We start from the raw sequence: 21,089 nt of genomic DNA, 5'->3' as shown, positions 1-21,089 counted from the left end.
TTGGAATGTTTTTTTTTTAGAAAAATCCTACCTACCCTACCTTTAAAGGATCAATATATATATATATTATATATATATATATATATATATATATATATATATATATATATATATATATATATATATATATTGACAACAAAAAGTCAGACAGCCCTCATCTGTACACTCTTAAACACACACACACACACACACACACACACACACACACACACAGACACACATGCTTACATTGAAAATAGTGTTTCATCAATCACTGTCTACTGTCTTTAGACTGATTTCATCAGTTGGCCCCCACGGCAATGATGTGCTTTATGACATTTATTGATTCTCTAAATGAAACCGGCACATCCTGCAGTTGTTGATGCTACGCTCCAGATTCTTGGACTGTTAGTAGCGGGGTCGACACGTCTACTCATCAAGCTTTACTGTCAGCATCTGAGGATAGCTCACCTCGCCGGCTGTCAGTCAAACTTATGAGACGGTCTTCATTTCAAAGGCCATTCGTACGTGAAATGCGTTACTCTATCAAAGAAACAAGATCTATAGTGAGTTATAGTGATTGTAAGTAGAGTGCAAATTGTTTAAGTAATGTAGTGTGATTGATGCTTAATTATTTTTTGTGATTGATGCTTAATTATTTTAATTATTTTTTCATCCTTGTGTTGTTCCAAACTGACATGTATGCAACAGTGGATTAAAGAAATTTCATAACTGCAAGTGACACACTAAATTAAACATGAATCCTAGTGAGGTTTTGAGACAACAATGTAGTACACTACTATTTAAAACATTTATCATTGCATAATGTGCTCTGTTTCATCCTCTCAACTCAACTCAACTCAACTTTATTTATAAAGCACTTTCAACACCACAAGTGGAACCAAAGTGCTGTACAGAAGGTATAAAAGAGAAAATAAAACAAAACATAAAAACAATGCAAACATTTGACACACAACTTACAAAGCATTATCAAATGCTAAAGAAAACAAATAAGTTTTAAGCGCACTCTGAAAAACACCCAATGAAGGACACGTTTTTACAGACAGAGGAAGGTCATTCCAGAGCCTAGGAGCTGCAACAGAGAATGCCCGATCACCTTTACATTTTAAACGGGATCGCGGAACCATGAGAAGCAATTGATCATTTGAGCGCAGAGATCTACTGGATTGACAGCGGCTGATTAAATCAGTAACATACTCAGGTGCTATGCCATGCAGAGACTTAAAAACATACAACAACGCTTTGTATTGAATTCTGTAGCGTATAGGTAACCAATGTAGTTTAATTAACACCGGAGTAATGTGCTCTCTTTTCTTAGTAACGGTTAAAAGTCTAGCAGCTGAGTTCTGAACGAGTTGCAAACGGGAGAGAGAAGCCTGACTCACACCCAAATACAACACATTGCAATAATGAATAATGAACAACCTTCTCCATATCGTCAAAAGAAAGGATAGATTTCAATTTGGATAGTGATCTGTAGTGTGCAGTATACTGAAAGGGGAAAATGTTGAATATTTTATTTTATTTTAATGTGTGGCTTTGTGCAGGGTACATAAACTTTATGTTCCCTGCACAAAGCTACACATAAAAAAAAATTGTTTAAGATAAAATACAATTATTTTTTTTAAAGGGGACTCATTATTAAAAATTCACTTTTACATGGTGTTTGAAGATAAATGTGTGTCGGCAGTGTGTGTGTACACAACCACCCAATAATGGTAAAAATTCACTAACTCGTCTTTGTTTTAATCTCCATAAATCATAATCAGTTTCTCAGAACAAGCCCTTTGCAGATTCTAGCAGTGTGATGTCACATATGCCTAGGCCCCGCCCACAACTGCCCTATTAGCATAGACCCGCCTTGAGTGAGCTTTACACAGTCCGCCGTTTATCTCCTCACCAGAGCATTTAACAGCAGCATTCAAGTAAGACATTTATTTTTATTAAATCAAGAGCAGTGAGTGATTTTCTGTTTTTCTTTGTTTGTTTGATTCATATTAACAGCAGATATAGCAGTAGGTACTGAATATTACGCTGCTTTCACTTTAATACACAGATCTAATATACACATGCGGTTTCTTTCCCTGCACTTAAAGGTGCTCTAAGTGATGTCACGCGTTTTTTAGGCCAAAACATTTTTTGTCACATACAGAAAACATCTCCTCACTATCCGCTAGCTGCCTGTCCCCTGAACACACTGTAAAAAAACGCGGTCTCTGTAGACACCACAGGCTCCACAAACGGCAACAAAATCAAACTGGGCTAACCCGCACCACGAAACACAACAAACAGTGCTCCAGCCAATCACCGACAAGAAGCATTTGAGGGGTGTGGTTTGGGGGTTAGTGCGCGTGCACATGAAGGGGTGTGTGGAGGAGAGAGAAGCACGAAGAGGGAAGTTTGAATTATGGCCGACACACGGCTAAAGAGACAACGTTCCGATGAACAAATTGCAAAGAAGAGGGACAAGGATAAGGAACGCGCGAAGTCCCGAATTTACATCGGAAAAACCCTCGAAACGTGGCGAGAACTCCGCCGGCAGAAGGGCTTCCAATCCGACATAGTTGCTCTGTTTTTGCAGAACAGGTAAATCCATTTTTCTTTCTAAATTGACGTTCATGTTCGCCAAACCAACACAAGGATGTAATTAGCTAGAACTATGCAGTCAGCGTTAGCTTTGGTGAATACAACATATATGTTTCAGCTAGCGATCAATCTCTATTGTAAATGGTCAAGCAAATTCACAGTAGGGCGACAATTTGTGTGAATTATTGTTTTCACCCACTGTTTGTTATGGATTTGAATGTTCATTTATAGGCTATTGACAACTTTGACTAAATTTGTTTACGCCGCCGCCGTTGTTTATGCTCACTGGGAAACGCGAAGCTAACGTTATCTTGCAATTATTGCGTCCTTGTATGGGAGCTAACGTTATAGTTATAACCTCAAGTGGCGAAACGATTTTAAGACAATGTTTCTCTTTTTCTGCATTCTGTTCTGCAATATATAAAAGCATTTATCTAACTTGGTGACATTACACATTGAATGAAGTATCAGTAAAACTTAACTTTGTTTTTAGTGACTACTTTGACTTTCCTTTATGCCGGAAGGGAGGGGAGGAGGGAGGAGACGGGATGAGGAGGAGGGAGGGTCTAGCGAGCCTCCGTTTTGTTTGACAACAATTTGAATGTCAACACTCCCGGCATCACTTAGAGCACCTTTAACATTCACAGACATAACCTACTGTGTTTATTTTAGTAGTAGTGGGAAGTTCGGATCATTTTACTGACTCGGATCTTTGAATCTCGTTCCTCAAAATGAACAAATATTTTTTCGAGTCATTTCATTCATTTCGTTAATTTCAGCAGAATGTATTTAAAATGTTACACGTTAGCCAATTCCCCAAACATATCAAATGTTGATCGCATTTAGAATAAGAAAAAATGGCAATGCAAGGAAAAGGCCAAATTATGAGAAACAGAAACGATTAATTAAAGGGTTAGTTCACCCAAAAATGAAAGTTTTGTCAGTAATTACTCACTCTCATGTTGTTCCAACCCCGTAAGACTTTCGTTCATCTTTGGAACACAAATTAAGATATTTTTGATTAAATCTGAGAGCTGTCTCACTCCTCCATGCTTCTATGTTATTGAAACGTGCCAGTCCAGAAAAGTTAGTAAAGACAATGTTTAAAATAGTCCAAGTGACTACAGTGGCTCAATCTTAAGTTTATCAAGCGACGAGAATACTTTTTGTGCACAAACCCCCCCCCAAAACAAGGACTTTATTCAACTATTAATTTTCTTCTGTGTGGGCCTCTGAGTTAGTTCACGTGATGAACGAATCGTTCATGACCGACCCATCACTAGTTTATTTGAACTTTGTGTGTTTTTGACATAACCTTGTGTGTATTTGAGAGTTTAAAGGCAATAAGATGTGAAAGAGAACTTAGTTTAATACTCACGGGATGCACCGTCTGAAAGCCAACTTTCTCTGTGCCTGCTTCAGATGTGTGTGCTCAGAAAACCATATATCAGAAGTGTCAGACAGATATGGATTTAAAACGCATGCAGATAATAAACTTTCATGATGATGAAGAACTGCAATGTCATGTGAGCGTGACCGTGATCGAGATGATAATCAAAACCAAACAGATGTTCTAGTTTTTGGTAGAGTTTCAGTGGCACAAGCTATACAGGATCCGCTCTCTTCAGGAAAGCAGCAGCTCATTTGCATTTAAAGATACATGCATGAAAACAGCATGTCCTTCCAACATTTCCAACATGGTATTATACATGATCCTTGTATTTTGAACTGAAACTTCACAGACACATTCTGGGGACAACTGAGACTTATATTACATCTTGTAAAAAGGGGCATAATAGGTCCCCTTTAAAGGTCCCATGACATGGATTATTTTATTATTTAATAATTTTTCCTAGGGTGCCTTTGTAATGTTAGTATGTTTTTAAGATCAAAAATTGTAATTTTTCCTAGCCTGATTTTAGCCTCTGATTTGAACACTCTGTTTGAAGGGGCGTGTCTGTTGTGAGACTTCAGTGTAAACGCCCACTGTTGTGATTGGCTGACATGCTTGCATATGAAATAGCTAGCATTACATGTGAAACTCTCTCGAATACTTTTACTATTACAGCTATTATACGTTTTTACTATTACAGCTATCGAGATTAACGAATCGTGAGAAGTTTTTTAAGAATTTAGATCTATTCCCATCACATAAAAGGTTGCAGTGATGAGCATTGAGCAGATGACAGCCTGTTGATCGCGTGAATGAAGAGCTTATCATTGCAACGCAGTTTCTGCAATCTCACTAATGATTTCACCAATGCAAACATGAGGTAAGTACAGTAAGAGCTTCGTTGTGCAGCGTAACAGCGGCATTGATTTCATAACGAGTTTTGGCAAGAAAAAAATACTTTTGTGTTCATTTGTACATCCAAACACTGAGCAACTGCCATGCTTCGCTCGTTTGCAAGCCATGATGTCTCTCGAGGAAAAACCAATATCGCACTCGCGCAGCACATTTTCTCATGGGCGGGACAAATTCTCTTTGCGGGCAAAGAAGAGAAAGGGGAGGTAACCTTTCCCCTTATGACGACATAAAGGGAAGATTCTAGATCAACCCGTCTGAGCTTTAATTTTCTCAAAAATACCCAGGGCTTGGTTTACACCTATCAAAATGTCTAGCCACTGGCTAGTTAACGAGTTAGCCATTAACTCATATTAATGTTAAAAAAAACTCATAAAGTAAAATTTTCATGCCATGGGACCTTTAAGATTGTATGTTTTTAGGTCTTTAAGAAACGTGGAAGGCAGTTTAGTGGACATCTTAAGTCCTTAGGAAGTCCTGAATTCATTTTGAAGCACAATTTTTTTTATTTTCTACTAGATTTGTATGCATTTTATCCCTCCTGTCAGCTTTCGGATCTCTTTTTGTGCTTGAATGTGCTGGATTTGCATTGCTAACAAATCTGGGATTAGTTCTTTGTCTCCATGTCAGTGAACAGTTAGGAGATCGCCTAAAAAGACTACAGAGATTTTCAAAAACAGATAGAATTTGCAACTTAAAACTGAGAGAAAAAAGTTTTATACGCAGGTACAGTTCGTGTCTAGTTTGGTTGTTTGGCTTGTGTTTTGAGTGTAAATTGAAGCATGTGATTTCTAAAAGAGTGTTGAAATTGGTCTTCTTGTTGCTCTTATCTGCATGAAATTTCTTTTCCATGTTCACTCTTTCCTCTTGATTACTCTTTGAACTTCAGATCTCCAGACACGCACTGCTCTTCCCTTCATCTAGTTCTCACTTTCTCTCTCCATACCTCCCTCATTTGAATTATTTTTTTCCTCTCTTCCTTCTCTGTCCGATTGTGATTATTGAATTGGCTCTATGGTTCTCAACAGTGCCAGATTTGGGTTCTTTGGCTTGTAAAAATAGAAGTACCCTTTTTAGTGCTAAATAGAACCCTTTTTAAAAGGTTTCATAAAGAACCATGTTTTGAAAGTGCGATATAGAACCATTTAAATAATAGTTTATTTTCATTAGTATTAGTTATTTATATTATTTATAAATATTATGCTTTTTACACCTGTATAATATATAATATATTATATATTATACCTGGTCTTGTAATACCTTGTAGCCTCTATTAGGGTTTTCCATTAAAAAGCTGATGGCAAGTCGTGTCAAATAGGTACTTATTTACTGACGTGAAATTGTAGTACAGTGCTCTAACAACAGTCATTAGTAATAAATAAAACACAAGAGGAAAAAATACATGATTGGTAGGAAACATGCAGTTAGTTACAATTTTTAAAGTAAAAATGTATTGACATTTTAAGAAGGATTTTAAGGATAGTTTGTGTAGTTGGATTGTTGATCTCCAGACCAGTGTTGCCAACTATTTTCAAAGGAAAGTAGCTAACGCCTGCCCAAAAAGTCGCTAAATGTCGCTAGATGACGTCATGTGTCAATTAGCATATTCATGACGTCATCACGTCATACTTGCGTTCTGCCTGCCTAATGTTTTCTCTCCAAATTCATGCGCACATACTGTATTTTAATATATTATAATATAGCCGAATGGCCAATAAAGCTGTTCTCATTTCCTATTTTTTTTGTCAGACAATAGAACGAGTATGATATAGTGAATGACAAAAAATGTTATATGTGTAAAATTAACTGAACAGAGAGTACAGAAACTAAAGCTCTTTGATAGTGAGTATTACAAGTGATAAGCACAAGAAAAGAATGGAAATGAAAATGGTCAACCCAAATTCTTTAAATATATAAAACAAAAAAGAAGCAGATAAGTGATAAGTCCGTGGCAACAACACTGCTCATTCACGTCTGTCAGCTGCCGTGCGCAGAATGTGCTGCTGCTCCTCTCAGTCATTCACTGAACAGGGTAGATGCAGAGACATGTGACGGCAGGGAGAAAGCAAGACCGCTCGTAGGACAGTACTGTCTGGCAACATTTGGAAAGTTACTGAGGTTTGTCCAAAACAAACGCTAGATTTGTCTCTAGGCGCTTTTAATGAAAAAAAGTCGCTAAAGGGGTCTGAAAAGTCGCTTAATCTAGCGACAAAGGCACTAAGTTAGCAACACTGCTCTAGAACAGGTTGTTTTGAATGAAGTTTTTGACAGTTAGGGATTTAAAAAACAAAAAGGCGGGACACAACTCCAACACAAAGAACCATTTCAGCATAAAACGGTTCTTCAGGACAATATGGTTCTAAATAGAACTGTTACTACTGTATGTGTAAAGAACACTTAGGCCCAATCCCAATTCTATTTTATACCCCTTCGCCTACCCCTAACCCTTGCCCCTTGAAACAGAGTGTCAAGGCGTAGGGGTGAAAATATTCCCCTAAGAAATGGGACACCACTACTACACCGTTACATGTTATTATACATCGTCGCTAGCGCCTACGTCACAGGAGATGCGCCAATGTTTATTACAAACTTCCAAGATGCCGTCGTCAGCTGTAGTCTTGCGTGAGTTACAGCAATTTTTTGTATTTTTCTTCTGAAGTTTGCAGAAAATAATGAAGATGACGATATCTTCGACGCCTAAAAGCTGCGTTCACACCAAGCGCGAATAGAGCGTCTGGCGCAAGTGATTTCAATGTTAAAAGACGTGTTTACACGCGTCTGGAGGTCTTGCGGCGCGAATGAGGCGTTTAGTGCGGCGCGGTGGACGCGAATTCGCCTCATTCGCGCGTCCACTTCGCTTCAAACTTTTGCTTTTTACACGCGTCATATTGTTAACGAACTTTAACGATTTTTTTGCAACTGTTTCTTTGAAGAACATGACCGTAAATATGAACACAAGATTGAATGTGACAAAGAAAATGATTATTGGCAGTCATGTTGCCCCTGTAGCCGGTGTATGCAGGTACATTTCTCATACCCCTTCGTTTGAAGTGTGGTCCCGAAAAATCTTCGTTTCAAGGGCTATCTGGCCCTTCCCCTTACCCCTCCAACCAAAAGAGAATTGAGACAGCCCTACCCCTTCACGTGCACACGCAAAACAGAGGGGAAGGGGTAAGTGAAGGGGTAAGGGGTAGAATTGGGATTGGCCCTTAAAGGCCTGTTCACACCAAGAATGACGACTTTAACGATAACTGCATTATCGTCCACTCCACACCAATGCACAATAACGCTTTGTTTATATATACACGCTGCAGTTATGTCACCTTTAAAGGGATAGTTCACCCAAAAATGAAAAGTAAGTCATCATTTACTCACCCTGGTGTTGTTCTAATGCCGTATGGCCTTCTTTCCTAAAAAAAGATGTTCATGCTTCTTTCAAAGCTGCATTTATTTATTAAAAAAATACAGTAAAACTGTAATATTGTGAAAATATTACAATTTCAAATAACTGTTTTCAATTTCAACAGTCAAAACTTTTTTCAGTGTCACATGATCCTTCAGAAATCATTCTAATATGCTGATTTGGTCCTCAAGAAACAGTTTTCATAGTTATCAATGTGGAAAGCAGTTGTGCTACAGTATGTGGAAACCTTGATATATTTTTGGCAGAATCCTTTGATGAATAGAAAGTTAAACACCATTTATTAGTCAGCACAGCATTTATTTCATATAGAAATCTTTTATAACATTATAAAGATCTTTATTGTCACTTTTGATACATTTAATGTGTCCTTGCTGAATAAAAGTATTTCTTTCTTTCAAAAAAGTAATTAAATTTTAAAGAACTAGATGATAAAAACTTCTTTGTGTAACATATTTCCCCAGTGGCATCAGGCCGTAACACCCTGTTGGGCTCTAATTGTAATCTTTATTTTTAAGTGCGTGGCCTCATAAACAGATCTGCCTGAGGACAGGATGTTGAGCAGCTGGTGTCCTATTAGTGACACAATAACCTGAAGCTGACTGCTCTGAAGCCTGCAGTGATCATTGTGGACTTAAAGAAGGACGCACAAACCCCCACAACCCTTAACATCAGTGGCTCAGCTGTCAACACCGTTGAGTCCTTAAGTTCGCCCTTAAGAGGGAAGCAAACACTGATACTGTTGTAAGGGAAGGATCAACAGAGGATGTATTTTATGTGACAACTGAAGAAATGCAGTCTTAACAGTTTGGTACAGGTCATTCACTGCACAGGAACACACTGCACTGTGACCGGTCAAAGTAGTCCCGTGCCTCACATCATTTTAAAACTTAGATAGATAGATAGATAGATAGATAGATAGATAGATAGATAGATAGATAGATAGATAGATAGATAGATAGATAGATAGATAGATAGATAGATAGATAGATAGATAGATAGATAGATAGATAGATAGATAGATAGATAGATAGATAGATAGAATCTTATGCTCACCAAGGCTGCATTTATTTGATTAAAAAAATACAGTAACATGGTGTAAGGGATCCACTGAAGTCATACGCTTATTGAGAACCCACGTGCAGTTTATTACCAACAACATCAAACATGAAACAAAAACGTGGCATGCGAACGCACAAACAGTGGTCTACAGGAAACAATACTTGACCAAGACACATGGCAAACATGAGGGCTTAAATATACAGACTAATTACAAGACAAGGGACACCTGTGAACAATGATCAGACAATTAACCAATGACAAGACACTTGGCAGGATCACATGACAAACAGGTAATCACATGACAAGACACAGAAACATGACAATAGGCTTGTTCAACTTGAACCGGCGCTGCACACATAGATATTATATAGAGACTAGATGCCCTATTGGCCGCTGGGCACTGAGAAATGCGTCCGCCATCTTAAACCGGTCGTATTCCTAGTTTCGTTGCATGGCAGCAGTTAAGATGCTAGAGCACTGTGGAGTATTTTCCTGTTCTAATCGACGGACCATTGCAAATAGGGGGATTACTTTTAACATTACCGTACTATTGGTTGTATTTTGTGAATAGAATATTATCAGATAATTGAGAAGGAGCAAGGATCTTTGATATTACTGTACTGAAATCGTAGCCAGCTAACGTTAGCTAGGCAATGTTTACTGCACCAGCCGGTGTTCACCTGACATGGAGAGGTGGGGTAAAGTAATAATTACAAGAGCTTCTCGGTTATTTTAGTCCCGTCCGAATGTGTATCTCAGTAATCATTACGGACAATGTTAGTAAAGATTACGGCGACTTTTAGCTTCTGTAAAAAGGTCCAGGAAAATTACCTCAGGTAACGTTTATATTAATAGACGTGCGAATAGACCCTCTGTAAATCAAGTCATTTCGTGTTTAAAGGTAGTTTCCTGTGGTTCTTCAAGTATTGAGACGCTTGAAAAGGCATTCAGTTGCGTTCTAGACACTAGAAGTCATTACCATTCAGATCAGAAAGAAGTTCGAAAGCACTTGTAAGAGGCACGAAACTTACTTTTAGCGCAATCCAATCTGAAGTTAATTCATACATTTTTTGACCGGACATAACTGTTTTATATATATATATATATATATATATATAGGTTATTTGTGTTTGCGCACGTGATATCAGGAAGCAATGCAAATCTAAAACACACACGTTTCTTCAACTTATTAAAATATCTTGCTTTACTGCAACTATCTGTTTCTGCTTCTTTATCATATTTATAGTGTGTGTGCTTTATAAAATACCTTATATCACATCACATATTTTGATTTTGGACGTCTGGTCACTTTATATCTTATATCAGAATATTATAATACTGTTAAGCCTACTATGAATATTAAAATACACCGAACCATGTGTCCTGTATAATAGCTACATGAATGACCTTTGCAGCAGAAAAACCCGCGTGAAAATCAGTTCAGTTTTCAGTGAGGTATGATTAATTAAATGCACTGACAGCTCATTGCACCTGCCATACAGATTACACTGAGTGGAGCGGGTGACCGGTCTAAGATGGCGGCCCCACGGCTCACCCGCGCCAGTAGGCAGTAGCGGCCGATAGGCCGTCTATCTATATGATGTCTATGGCTGCACAGACCGATCGGTAAATAACATCAAAGTACCGCGAGAGCGAATAGAAAGTAGACGGCTCCTTATGCTTTTGAATTGCGGTACTTTGATGTCATAAACCGATCGGTCTGTGCAGCGACAAGTCGAACAAGCCTAATGACAAAACCAAAACGTGACACATGGCTGCATTTATTTGATCAAAAATACAGTAATAACATGAAATATTATTACAATGTTAAATGCCTATTTCTTTTTTAAAATGTTATTTATTCCTGAGATGGCAAAGCTGAATTTGCAGCATCAGTCTTCAGTGTCACATGATCCTTCAGAAATCATTCTAATATGCTGATTTGCTGCTTATTTCTTGTTTCTATCAATGTTAAAAACAGCTGTGTTGCTGAATGGTTTTCTGGAAACTATGATATATTTTTGCGGGTTCTTTGAGGAATTATTTGTTAATTAGATTCATCTTTGTTTGGGTTGTATTAAGTTAGCATTAGATCATGTATTATGAAAGAATATGAATTAAGAATGCATATTTAAACATTAAAATTAACCTATAAAATAATGCTTAAAAACGAACTAAACTAAACCTTATTAGAGAGGTTTTTTTTTTTTTTTTTTTTTTTTTTTTTTTGGACCTTAGAGCTGCAGTCTGTAACTTTTTGGGGTTAAAAATGACCAAAATAAATATCCAGCAGTGTTCAAAATGATTTGCTTGCCTTAGCTCGATTCAAAACGGTAAACTTGTAATAATGTTTTCAGTTCCAGTGGTACTGGTGGATTTCCGCAGGAAATTCGAGCATGTCTTTGCGTCATTACATCACATCTGTACACATACAGTAAAGAAGGTGTCTCGGCTAGTAGGCTATATTGTGTGAGGATGTTGGAGGTGGAGATTTATAGCCTTTTCTCACAGCACTTGATATAATTAAACTTATCAATTTGATGGCGGATCCAGAAAGGTTCAAACGACAATCACCAGTGACAACTGGAGATTCACCCGTTGTAAAATGCAAATGACTTCTTTTGGACTTCGGAGTGGCTACAGAAAAAAAGAGACTGTAACCGGGCAAAACAAGGATAAATATCGGAAGGGCATTAAATGTAGTCACGGAATGCTGATGTTGTTCAAATTAACAGTTTGAGAACAAAGTATAATTTGCACGGTTTGACGTGATATGATAAGCGATCGTTAGATTTAATCAGTGTCATGTACTGCAATGCTTTTTTTCCCTTAGTTGGTCAGAACAAAAGTGGATGTTACTTACTTGTTCAAATGACATTTTCCGGTGAAAACTCTTATGTTGGTCATACTTCCAAAAAGTAGAATCTGTGATTCCGAATGACAGTATCCACACCGGTGCGGTGTAATACCAAAACTGACAGCCGCACATTCTCCTCAAAACATTGGATTCATCCGCGCTGTGCCATGCCGAGGCACAACCCACGTAAAGTTGATAATTCCGCGAATAACTGCAATTGCAGATTTCGAACAGAGATATGGCGACAAAGAGGAAAAACTACGGAACTATGGCTTCAAAAACATGATGCTCATGGTGCAACACATAATGCACAAGGTAAAAATGTCTGCTGCTTGCGTATAGACCAACAATTAAAAATGGCACAGATGTATGTACATCCCCTTGCCTCCAGGACATCTACAACATCCAACAATACGCCTTCATGCGAGTCATCACCCCTTTGAAATACTTTCAAAACCATAAGCACAAAAATAACCATGCACAAGGACAGTAATCCTCATTAACAACTGAACATCCCTGCTAAACGCTGGCTGTTGTGAAGCAAGTGTTTACAGCTGGAATCCACCACCTGGTATTTACTCCCACATTAATACACAGCACACTAATGTCCTTCATTGCATAATTACTCATTTTATGCAATGATCCTGGAGGAATCTTTAATATGTGCACTATGCAAGCTATATAAAGTTGCATATTTGACCAATTAACAGTGTATTGTACATTGCATTTGATGTATATTCTATGATTAACATGACTGAAAAAATATTCAACACTATGCTTTTCTGCTCTTTACCTTTATATTTCACATTGTGTATTCTTTTTGTGTGTACAGGTATGTTTATTGTGACCTTGGGAGCAATTTTAAAGTCAAAGTACAGTTTCCTGGCTTGGAAACTCAATTTGTTAGTCTGCCTGTCTTTCTTTCCAATGGTGCTCTCTATTCCTCTATTTTTCCCTATTGTCACAACCTTATAACAATTTCAGCACTGCTGTTAAGTATTTAGTGTACTCGTTGTGTATGGTTTAACTCATTCCCTGCCAAAGCTACAGTTGGAGTATTTCTAAAGAATAAAAGTGATTTCTGCTCCACTAGCGAGACAAATCAGAATCATGGAAGTAATTGTGCTTTCCAAACCAGTTTTTCCAAACTCACTTACTGCTTTTTTTTTTTTTCACTTCAAATTAAACGTTTGTTCTGGCAAAATTGCAATCAACTTAGAAATCACAAACATCTAATTATAGATGTACATAGTAGATGTTTTAAAAGTGATCATTTTTAGGGGATCTTAAAGGGATAGTTTAGGCAAAAATCCCTGTTGGACTACAGTGGGGTCCAAAATTCGTTCGTTTTCTACAGAAGAAAGTACAGTATGTCATACAGATTTGGAACGGCGTGAGAGTAAGTAAATGAGTGAATCAGTTTTAGGTAAACTATATATTTAAATGTGTAAAATTAGTTAAATTGAATCTGGACCATAACACACTTCACCTTACACTTAACTTTCTTAAATCTAGCATGAAAGTATTAGTTGAAGGCCTGGAATATCTTATATTTTAAAGTTAAAGCTGAAAGTGTGAAAACATCCCATGCTGAGATTTTTTCCACTGTGGATTCATTTTGGACCGAGTGCGAGACTTCTCTTTTTTCATTTTCCCTTCCCTTCCCTCTTTTTTTTCCCCTGGATGGAGAGGCTGGAATTAAAGACTCTGAGTTCAAAGGGATTTTTTTTTTCCTTACAGGAGATAGATTAAAACGCTTATTCTTGATGTTTTCATGTGGTTTCTCTCTTTCCCAGTCTGTCCTCTCCTTGTCTCTCTGACTTTATTTCACCTTGAACTCCATATGAACAACATCCAGTGCCCATTAAATTTCTCAGAGGCTTATCCTTCTCTCCATCTCTCTTGTTTTACCGCTTGTTTGCTTGTCTGATTCACATTTCCTGCCCTAAAAGCTGTGCCATATTGAAGTCAGAGTATAGGCTGTTTAGTTTCTAATGGTTCCTCCTCTTTCACCTTGAGTCTGTATGTGCGTACATGCATTAGCAAATGTGTCCAGTAATCAAAATGAACCCGCTCGCTGAAATGTCGACAAAAGAGCTCTATATATTTAAATGTGGACTGTCACCCATGACTGGACTTTATTGACATTACACGGTGGCTCATGCATTAAAACACTGAGCTCCTCTGTTTTTAGATTACTGTAGGCTTTGGCCACCGTTTCGGAGGTCTGCCATTGCGTCAGGATTTGGGAGAAATTACACTTACATAAACGAATAGTCAAAGTCACGACAAATGTTTTTTTTTTTTCTCCTCTTCATCGTCATCTTTGTCATTATTTGAGTTGCTACAGCATCATTTTTATTCTTAGATGTAATTTAAATTATTGAGGTTGAGTTAAAGCAGTGCTGAAAGAGTCTGCTCACAGCAGCCCTACAGTGTGTAATCCCAACAGTATCCTTCCACCTGGAATTTCCACCATGTTTTATGGTTATATAATGGAAATGATAACTTCACCATATAAGTACTGTAAGAACAGACTCCTGTACTTTCTTGTTAAAGGGATAGTTCACTCAAAAAATTTATATTCTATTAGCATTTACTCACCTTCATGTTGTTCCAAACCTGTAAGACTTTTTTCCCTGGAACATAGAGAATTTCAATGACAGCAAAAGTGCTCTTTTGTCGCTTCTTTTCATGCTATTACAATGAAAGGGAACTTTCAACTTTTAAAAGTATAACTTGCGCACTACTAAATGGACAATGTAATGTACATCTTAATCGAATACAACAATAAATAAATGTTGATTTTATGTTAGGGCTGTATCCCATTAACTATAATAAATGCTTGTTCATTAGTTTTTAAACAGCTCTTTCAGATTATAGATTTTTTTTGTTTGATTTTAATTTGGTCTTCCAAAATAAAAAGTCAATATCATCATATTTTTGCGTACACAAGTGAACATAATTGAACTACACTAGCTTTCATTCAGACTATAATATAATATTATATAATGTAGGTAGATTTTCACATAAATGATAAACTGTATTCTCAGGACAAAAGTATTTTTCAGAATAATGTCAGACCGGGGCAATTTGTAATTTTATATAGCTAATTATTTACAATTTCTGATGTTGAAAACAATGGTTGTTTTGTGTCCATTTTTGTAGTTTCATAAATTTCATATTTATTTTGCTATTTAAATTTAGCTGAAAAGCCATTTTAAATATACATATTTTGTGGAAGACACATGTTTTTCAAACCTGTGTTAAAAACAACAAGTCCTCATTGCAAACAACATATCCTATTTAGTATCACTACACACACACACACACACACACACACACACACACACACACACATATATATATATATATATATATATATATATATATATACAGTGGATACAAAAAGTCTACACACCCCTGTTAAAATGCCAGGTTCTTGTGATTTAAAAGAATGAGACAAAGATAAATCATGTCAGAACTTTTTTCACTCTTAGTCTTAATGTGACCTATAATGTGAATTGAAAAACAAATTGAAATCTTTGAGGGGGAAAAATGAAAAATAAAAACCTTACAGTGACCTGGTTGCATAAGTGTGCACACCGTCTTATAACTGGGGATTTGGCTGTGTTCAGAATTATCCAATCACATTCAAACTCATGTTAAATAGAAGTCATTGCACGCCTGCCATCATTTACAGTGACTTTGATTAATCACAAATAAAGTTCAGCTGTTCTAGTAGGATTTTTCTGACATTTTCTTATTTGCATCTCAGAGCAAAAGCCATGGTCTACAGAGAGCTTCCAAAGCATCAGAGGGATCTCATTGTTGAAAGATATCAGTCAGGAGAAGGGTACAAAAGAATTACCAAAGCATTAGATATACCATGGAACAGAGTGAAGACAGTCATCATCAAGTGGAGAAAATATGGCACAACAACAGAGACATTGCCCAGAACTGGACGTCCCTCCAAAATCGATGAAAAGACGAGAAGAAAACTGGTCAGGGAGGCTTCCAAGAGGCCTACAGCAATTTCTGGCAATTTCTGTCAAATACTGGCTGTGTGCTACATGAGACAACAATCTCCCGTATTCTTCATATGAATGGGCTATGGGGTAGGGTGGCAAGACAAAAGCCTTTTCTTACAAAGAAAAACATCCATTCGGCTGAAGTTTACAAAAACAAACATCAAGTCCCACAAAAGCACGTGGGAAAATGTGTTATGGTCTGATGAAACCAAGGTTGAACTTTTTGGCCATAATTCCAAAAGGTATGTTTGCACTGCACATCACCCAAAGAACACCATACCCACAGTGAAGCATGGTGGTGGCAGCGTCATGCTCTGGGGCTGTTTTTCTTCAGCTGGAACCGGGGCATTAGTCAGGGTGGAGGGAATTATGAACAGTTCCAAATACCAGGCAATTTTGCCACAAAACCTTCAGGCGTCCGTTGAAGAGGAAGTTCACCTTTCAGCATGACAACGACCCAAAGCACACATCCAAATCCACAAAAGCATGGCTTCACCAGAAGAAGATTAACATTTTGGAATGGCCCAGCCAGAGCCCAGACCTGAATCCAATTGAACATATGTGGGGTGATCTGAAGAGGGCTGTGCACAGGAGATGTCCTCGACAATCTGACAGAGTTGGAGCGCTTTTGCAAAGAAGAGTGGGCAAATATTGCCACGTCAAGATGTGCCATGATAATAGACTCCTACCCAAAAGTGCTGTAATAAAATCAAAAGGTGCTTCAACAAAGTATTAGTTTAAGGGTGTGCACACTTATGCAACCAGGTTATTGTGAGTGTTTTGTTTTTTTTTCTCTCAAAGATTTCAGTTTGTTTTTCAATTGAATTGTTCACGTTATAGGTCACATTAAAGGTGGAAAAAGTTCTGACATGATTTATCTTTGTCTCATTCTTTTACATCACAAGAACCTGGCATTTTAACAGGATTGTGTATACTTTTTATATCAGCTGTATATAGTATACTAGATTTGAATTAAATGTTGATATGTGTAAGCATCTGTCTGTATTTCCCCCCCCTGTTTCCTTCACTTTTTTAGACAAGGCTTTTCAGCAGCAGTCTAAAATCTCTGTGGATTTCTGACAGACGGTAATGTCATTTTGTCCAGGGCTTTCAGCAGTTTCACTGGGTGTGGCACATCTAGTTGTGGCGGTGACACTTCTTTTATGGTGACTACAGTATGGAGCTCTTAGTGCTTCTAAAAACTTGCCTCATATAAAGGTGTGATTGTGTCATGTGTGTGTGAAAATTTGAAAGCTCTATTGACGTTTCTCACAAGAGCGCTATTGAACACCGGCCATAGAGTAACATGAAAACCCACTCTCCCTTCTTTCCTTATTCATTTTGTTGTGTTTTTCTTTGGTGAGTTATTTTTTTCCTGTCCTCGAGAGAGATAAAAATATCGGTTCAAAAAGTGGCAAAAAGCCTTGGTTAATGTAAGTGGACGTGTATGCGTGTTTGTGCACGTTCATTTTTCATTGTGTCCAGTGATGTATTGATTTGTGCACGTGTGCTGAAACGAGTAATTATCATGTTGCCCTCTCGCCGATGAGGCCATCCAGAACTAAAATAATGAAACACTCATGTGCTTTCATTAGTACTTCACTTGGCTCAGTTTTACAAATAAGCAAATTGATTTGATACAGGTCACCCTGAGATTAGAAAGGAAATGAAAACACAAGTGGACAGTCTTGTTCACCATTCTTACATGTGTTTTGTTTGTTTCTCTTTTGGTTTCAGAGCAATAACATTGGACAATCAGCTCGTGGTGTTGGGTACGACGGCAGCAGATGCAGGACGGTATTACGTACAGGCTGTTAATGAACGCAATGGAGAAAACAAAACTAGCCCTTCAATTTACCTGAGTATAGCAAGTAAGTTTTTACAGTATGTATATATGGTTGTGTAATATGTAATGTTGTCAAATACGTTAATTTGTAATTGATGGGTCATCAATGATAGATTATATATAGGCATCCTCTGTGATTGTGTGGTGTGATTTAAAATTGTGATGTGAAATGGTAATATTTTTCATGTTGTTCTCATTCAGATCGGCTCTCTGGGACAAAATATTGACTTTTTTTGTGAAGTGGATGTGCTTTTAAATTAAACACATTGACCCTCTGATTCACCTTTCACATTTTCAACCATCTCATTTCTCTGTACTGTCAATATGCTGCTGAAACAACCGCGCGTGTTGTGCGGCACATTCTGTCGTTTGGTTTTTAAAGGATATTAATTTTGTCCTTCCACTGGGACTGAAGGAGAGAGTTGTTTTAACTCCTAATTAAAGCTGGATTTTTTTCATACCTTTGTTTAAACAACCAGCTACTTTTTAAAGTGCTGTGACAAAAAAGTACTTTGCAGAAGAACTTGCTAAATTTAATTTCAAAATGATTGTAAAACTAGACGAACAAAAGGTTAAGGAAAGTGTTCCACATGAAAATCATCTCTTTTAGTCATTAGTTTTTCTGCAGTGTTTTTGGGGATAAGAGGTTCACAACTGTCAGTCAAATCCACCATTTGGAGAATTGTCATTTTTTTCTAATAAAAAATTTAGTTGGAGACGCAAAGGAGATGCTGAAAGTTGTTTTAAAGGACCGGAAATTTCACAAACAGAGTTTTGAGTTGAATGAATATGACAAGGACACAAGCAGGAGAAAAACAAAGAAGCAATGAGTAGAGAGCTGACAGCAGGAGGCTTTTTTAACCCCAAAATCACTGCTGTTTAATTAATTTATTCGAATTATTTGTAAGTCCCTCTGTATTGACCTTTAAGAATTTGAAGAGCTTTTGGGAATAAAAAATAAATAAATATTTGGCCATATTGTTCCATAAGTCTTTTAGGGGGTTCGGTTGCTGGTATATTCAAATTTAAAACACAGGACGTACTTAGATTTGACAGATATTGGTGTTTGGTTTGTGTTTTAAAGTTTGTGGTAGAGGTAGATAGAAGAATTTTTTTTTTTTTTATCTTAATGACCCTAACAGTTGTGTGTGTGTGTGTGTGTGTGTGTGTGTGTGTGTGTGTGTGTGTGTGTGTGTGTGTGTGTGTGTGTGTGTGTGTGTGTGTGTGTGTGTGTGTGTGTGTAAATACAGTATATATTAGCACAAAGATACTGCTTTTGATATTAACATAACTATATCACAACATGCTCACATTTCAAGCATCAACATTAATATTAATATTTTGAGACATTACTGGATCAAAGAGAGATGGCATCATAAAGTAAGGATGTTAAAAAGCCCAACCTTGAAGTTTAGCCTATCATATAACTCACACGCACACCTTTCATAGTGTCACTGTAAACACAACCGAATCTATGTAACCATGGAAATGGAGGCTAGCATGTCACTTTATTTGACTTTTTCAGCAGCTCTCACTGTCTTCTGCGAGTATAAGAGTGGTTTTGTGTGTGACTCATCTCTCTGCATGTTGTCAGTGGTTGTGAGAGGCTGAGTAGGGAGAGAGGGTAAGCATCCATCTGGACCAGACGATGGAAACCAGATGATGACATCTGGAGAGAGAAAGACAGAGAGAGAAAGAGTAGTATCTCATTAATATGCGGATGTATTTGTCGATAAATTGTGGTTTTAGCATGCATACATGTCCGCCCGCAACAACATCAGCTACTGATGGCATTTAAACATTGTATGAATTAATTAAACATTGAATAAAATTAATTGAATTCAAGGGTTGATCTCACTATACTTATAATAAATTGTATTCAATTTGTTTAACACAGTTAACAGGTTTACCTAATTTGATATTATAACATTTTATTCTGTTCTGTTTGATTTAAAAATGTGATACTTCTTTAACGTTGGTTATAATAAAAAAAAAATAAAAAAATACTATTTATTATTAGTCCCATCTGGATTTCATTTATAAATTTGCCATTACAAACTTTCTCAGATAAAGTTTCTCTATCATTTACTGACATGGCTTGATGCTTACCTTTCCCCCCCTAGGAGCACATGGGCTCCTAAATTGAGGAGCACATTATAACTCTTCAGGGCACAATCAAAATATATCAAATAATGGGTTTTTCATGTTATTACACAGATGTCAATATGCAATTGGAATGGCCATGCAAATGTACCGTGATTCATACCCAAAAGCATAACTCTGATAAACAAAACAACTAAGTGTGAAAACAGCTTTAGATGCCGTCACTATTTGATGTTGTGTTGACATTACAATGCCTGCCAAGTTCAACGTACAAATGAGATCGCTTCAGAGAGAATTTACTATTCTTTCAAATCCTTGCACTCTAATAGACATGTATGAAAATATGCAGGGGTTGGACAATGAAACTGAAACACCTGGTTTTAGACCACAATAATTTATTAGTATGGTGTAGGACCTCTTTTTGCTTCCAATACAGCATCAATTCATCTTAGGAATGACAGATACATGTCCTGCACTGTGGCCGGAGGGATTTTGAACCATTCCTCTTCCAGAACAGTGGCCAGGTCACGTGATGCTGGGGGAGGAAAACGTTTTCTGACTTGCTCCTCCAAAACACCCCAAAGTGCCCCAATAATATTCATATCTGGTGACTGTGCAGGCCACGGAAGATTTTCATCAAGCCATTCTGTCACAAGTCTTGCTGAGTATATGAATGCATTAGCATCCTGATGCACGGCACCACCTTCAGGATACAATTTTTGAACCGTTATGTGCACATGGTCGTCCAGAATGGTTTGATAGTCCTTGGCAGCTCATCTAGCACAGTTAGTGTGTCTATGATATTGCAGCCCAAACCATCACTGATCCACCCCCGTGTTTCACTTTGGGCAGCACCAGTCTGGGTGTTAGGCCTCAGC

The 21,089-nt window shown here is 37.4% G+C and overlaps 1 protein-coding gene across 3 annotated transcripts in view; it reads left to right on the top strand.

Moving 5' to 3' along the window:
• Positions 1–21,089, top strand: part of sdk1b (sidekick cell adhesion molecule 1b) — a 370,259-nt gene that overhangs the window by 102,533 nt on the left and 246,637 nt on the right. For all 3 annotated transcript variants that reach the window (XM_082163612.1, XM_082163613.1, XM_082163611.1), the window contains exon 6: positions 18,000–18,133. In XM_082163612.1, coding sequence (XP_082019738.1) covers positions 18,000–18,133 — 134 coding nt within the window. The remainder of the gene's footprint in view (positions 1–17,999; positions 18,134–21,089) is intronic.

This window comes from Leuciscus leuciscus, assembly GCF_965113295.1.
Source record: "Leuciscus leuciscus genome assembly, chromosome: 3".
In the NCBI taxonomy this organism is placed as follows: Eukaryota; Metazoa; Chordata; class Actinopteri; order Cypriniformes; family Leuciscidae; genus Leuciscus; species Leuciscus leuciscus.
The sequence above is the reverse complement of the archived record's forward strand: the minus strand, read 5'-3'. Positions and strand labels throughout refer to the sequence as shown.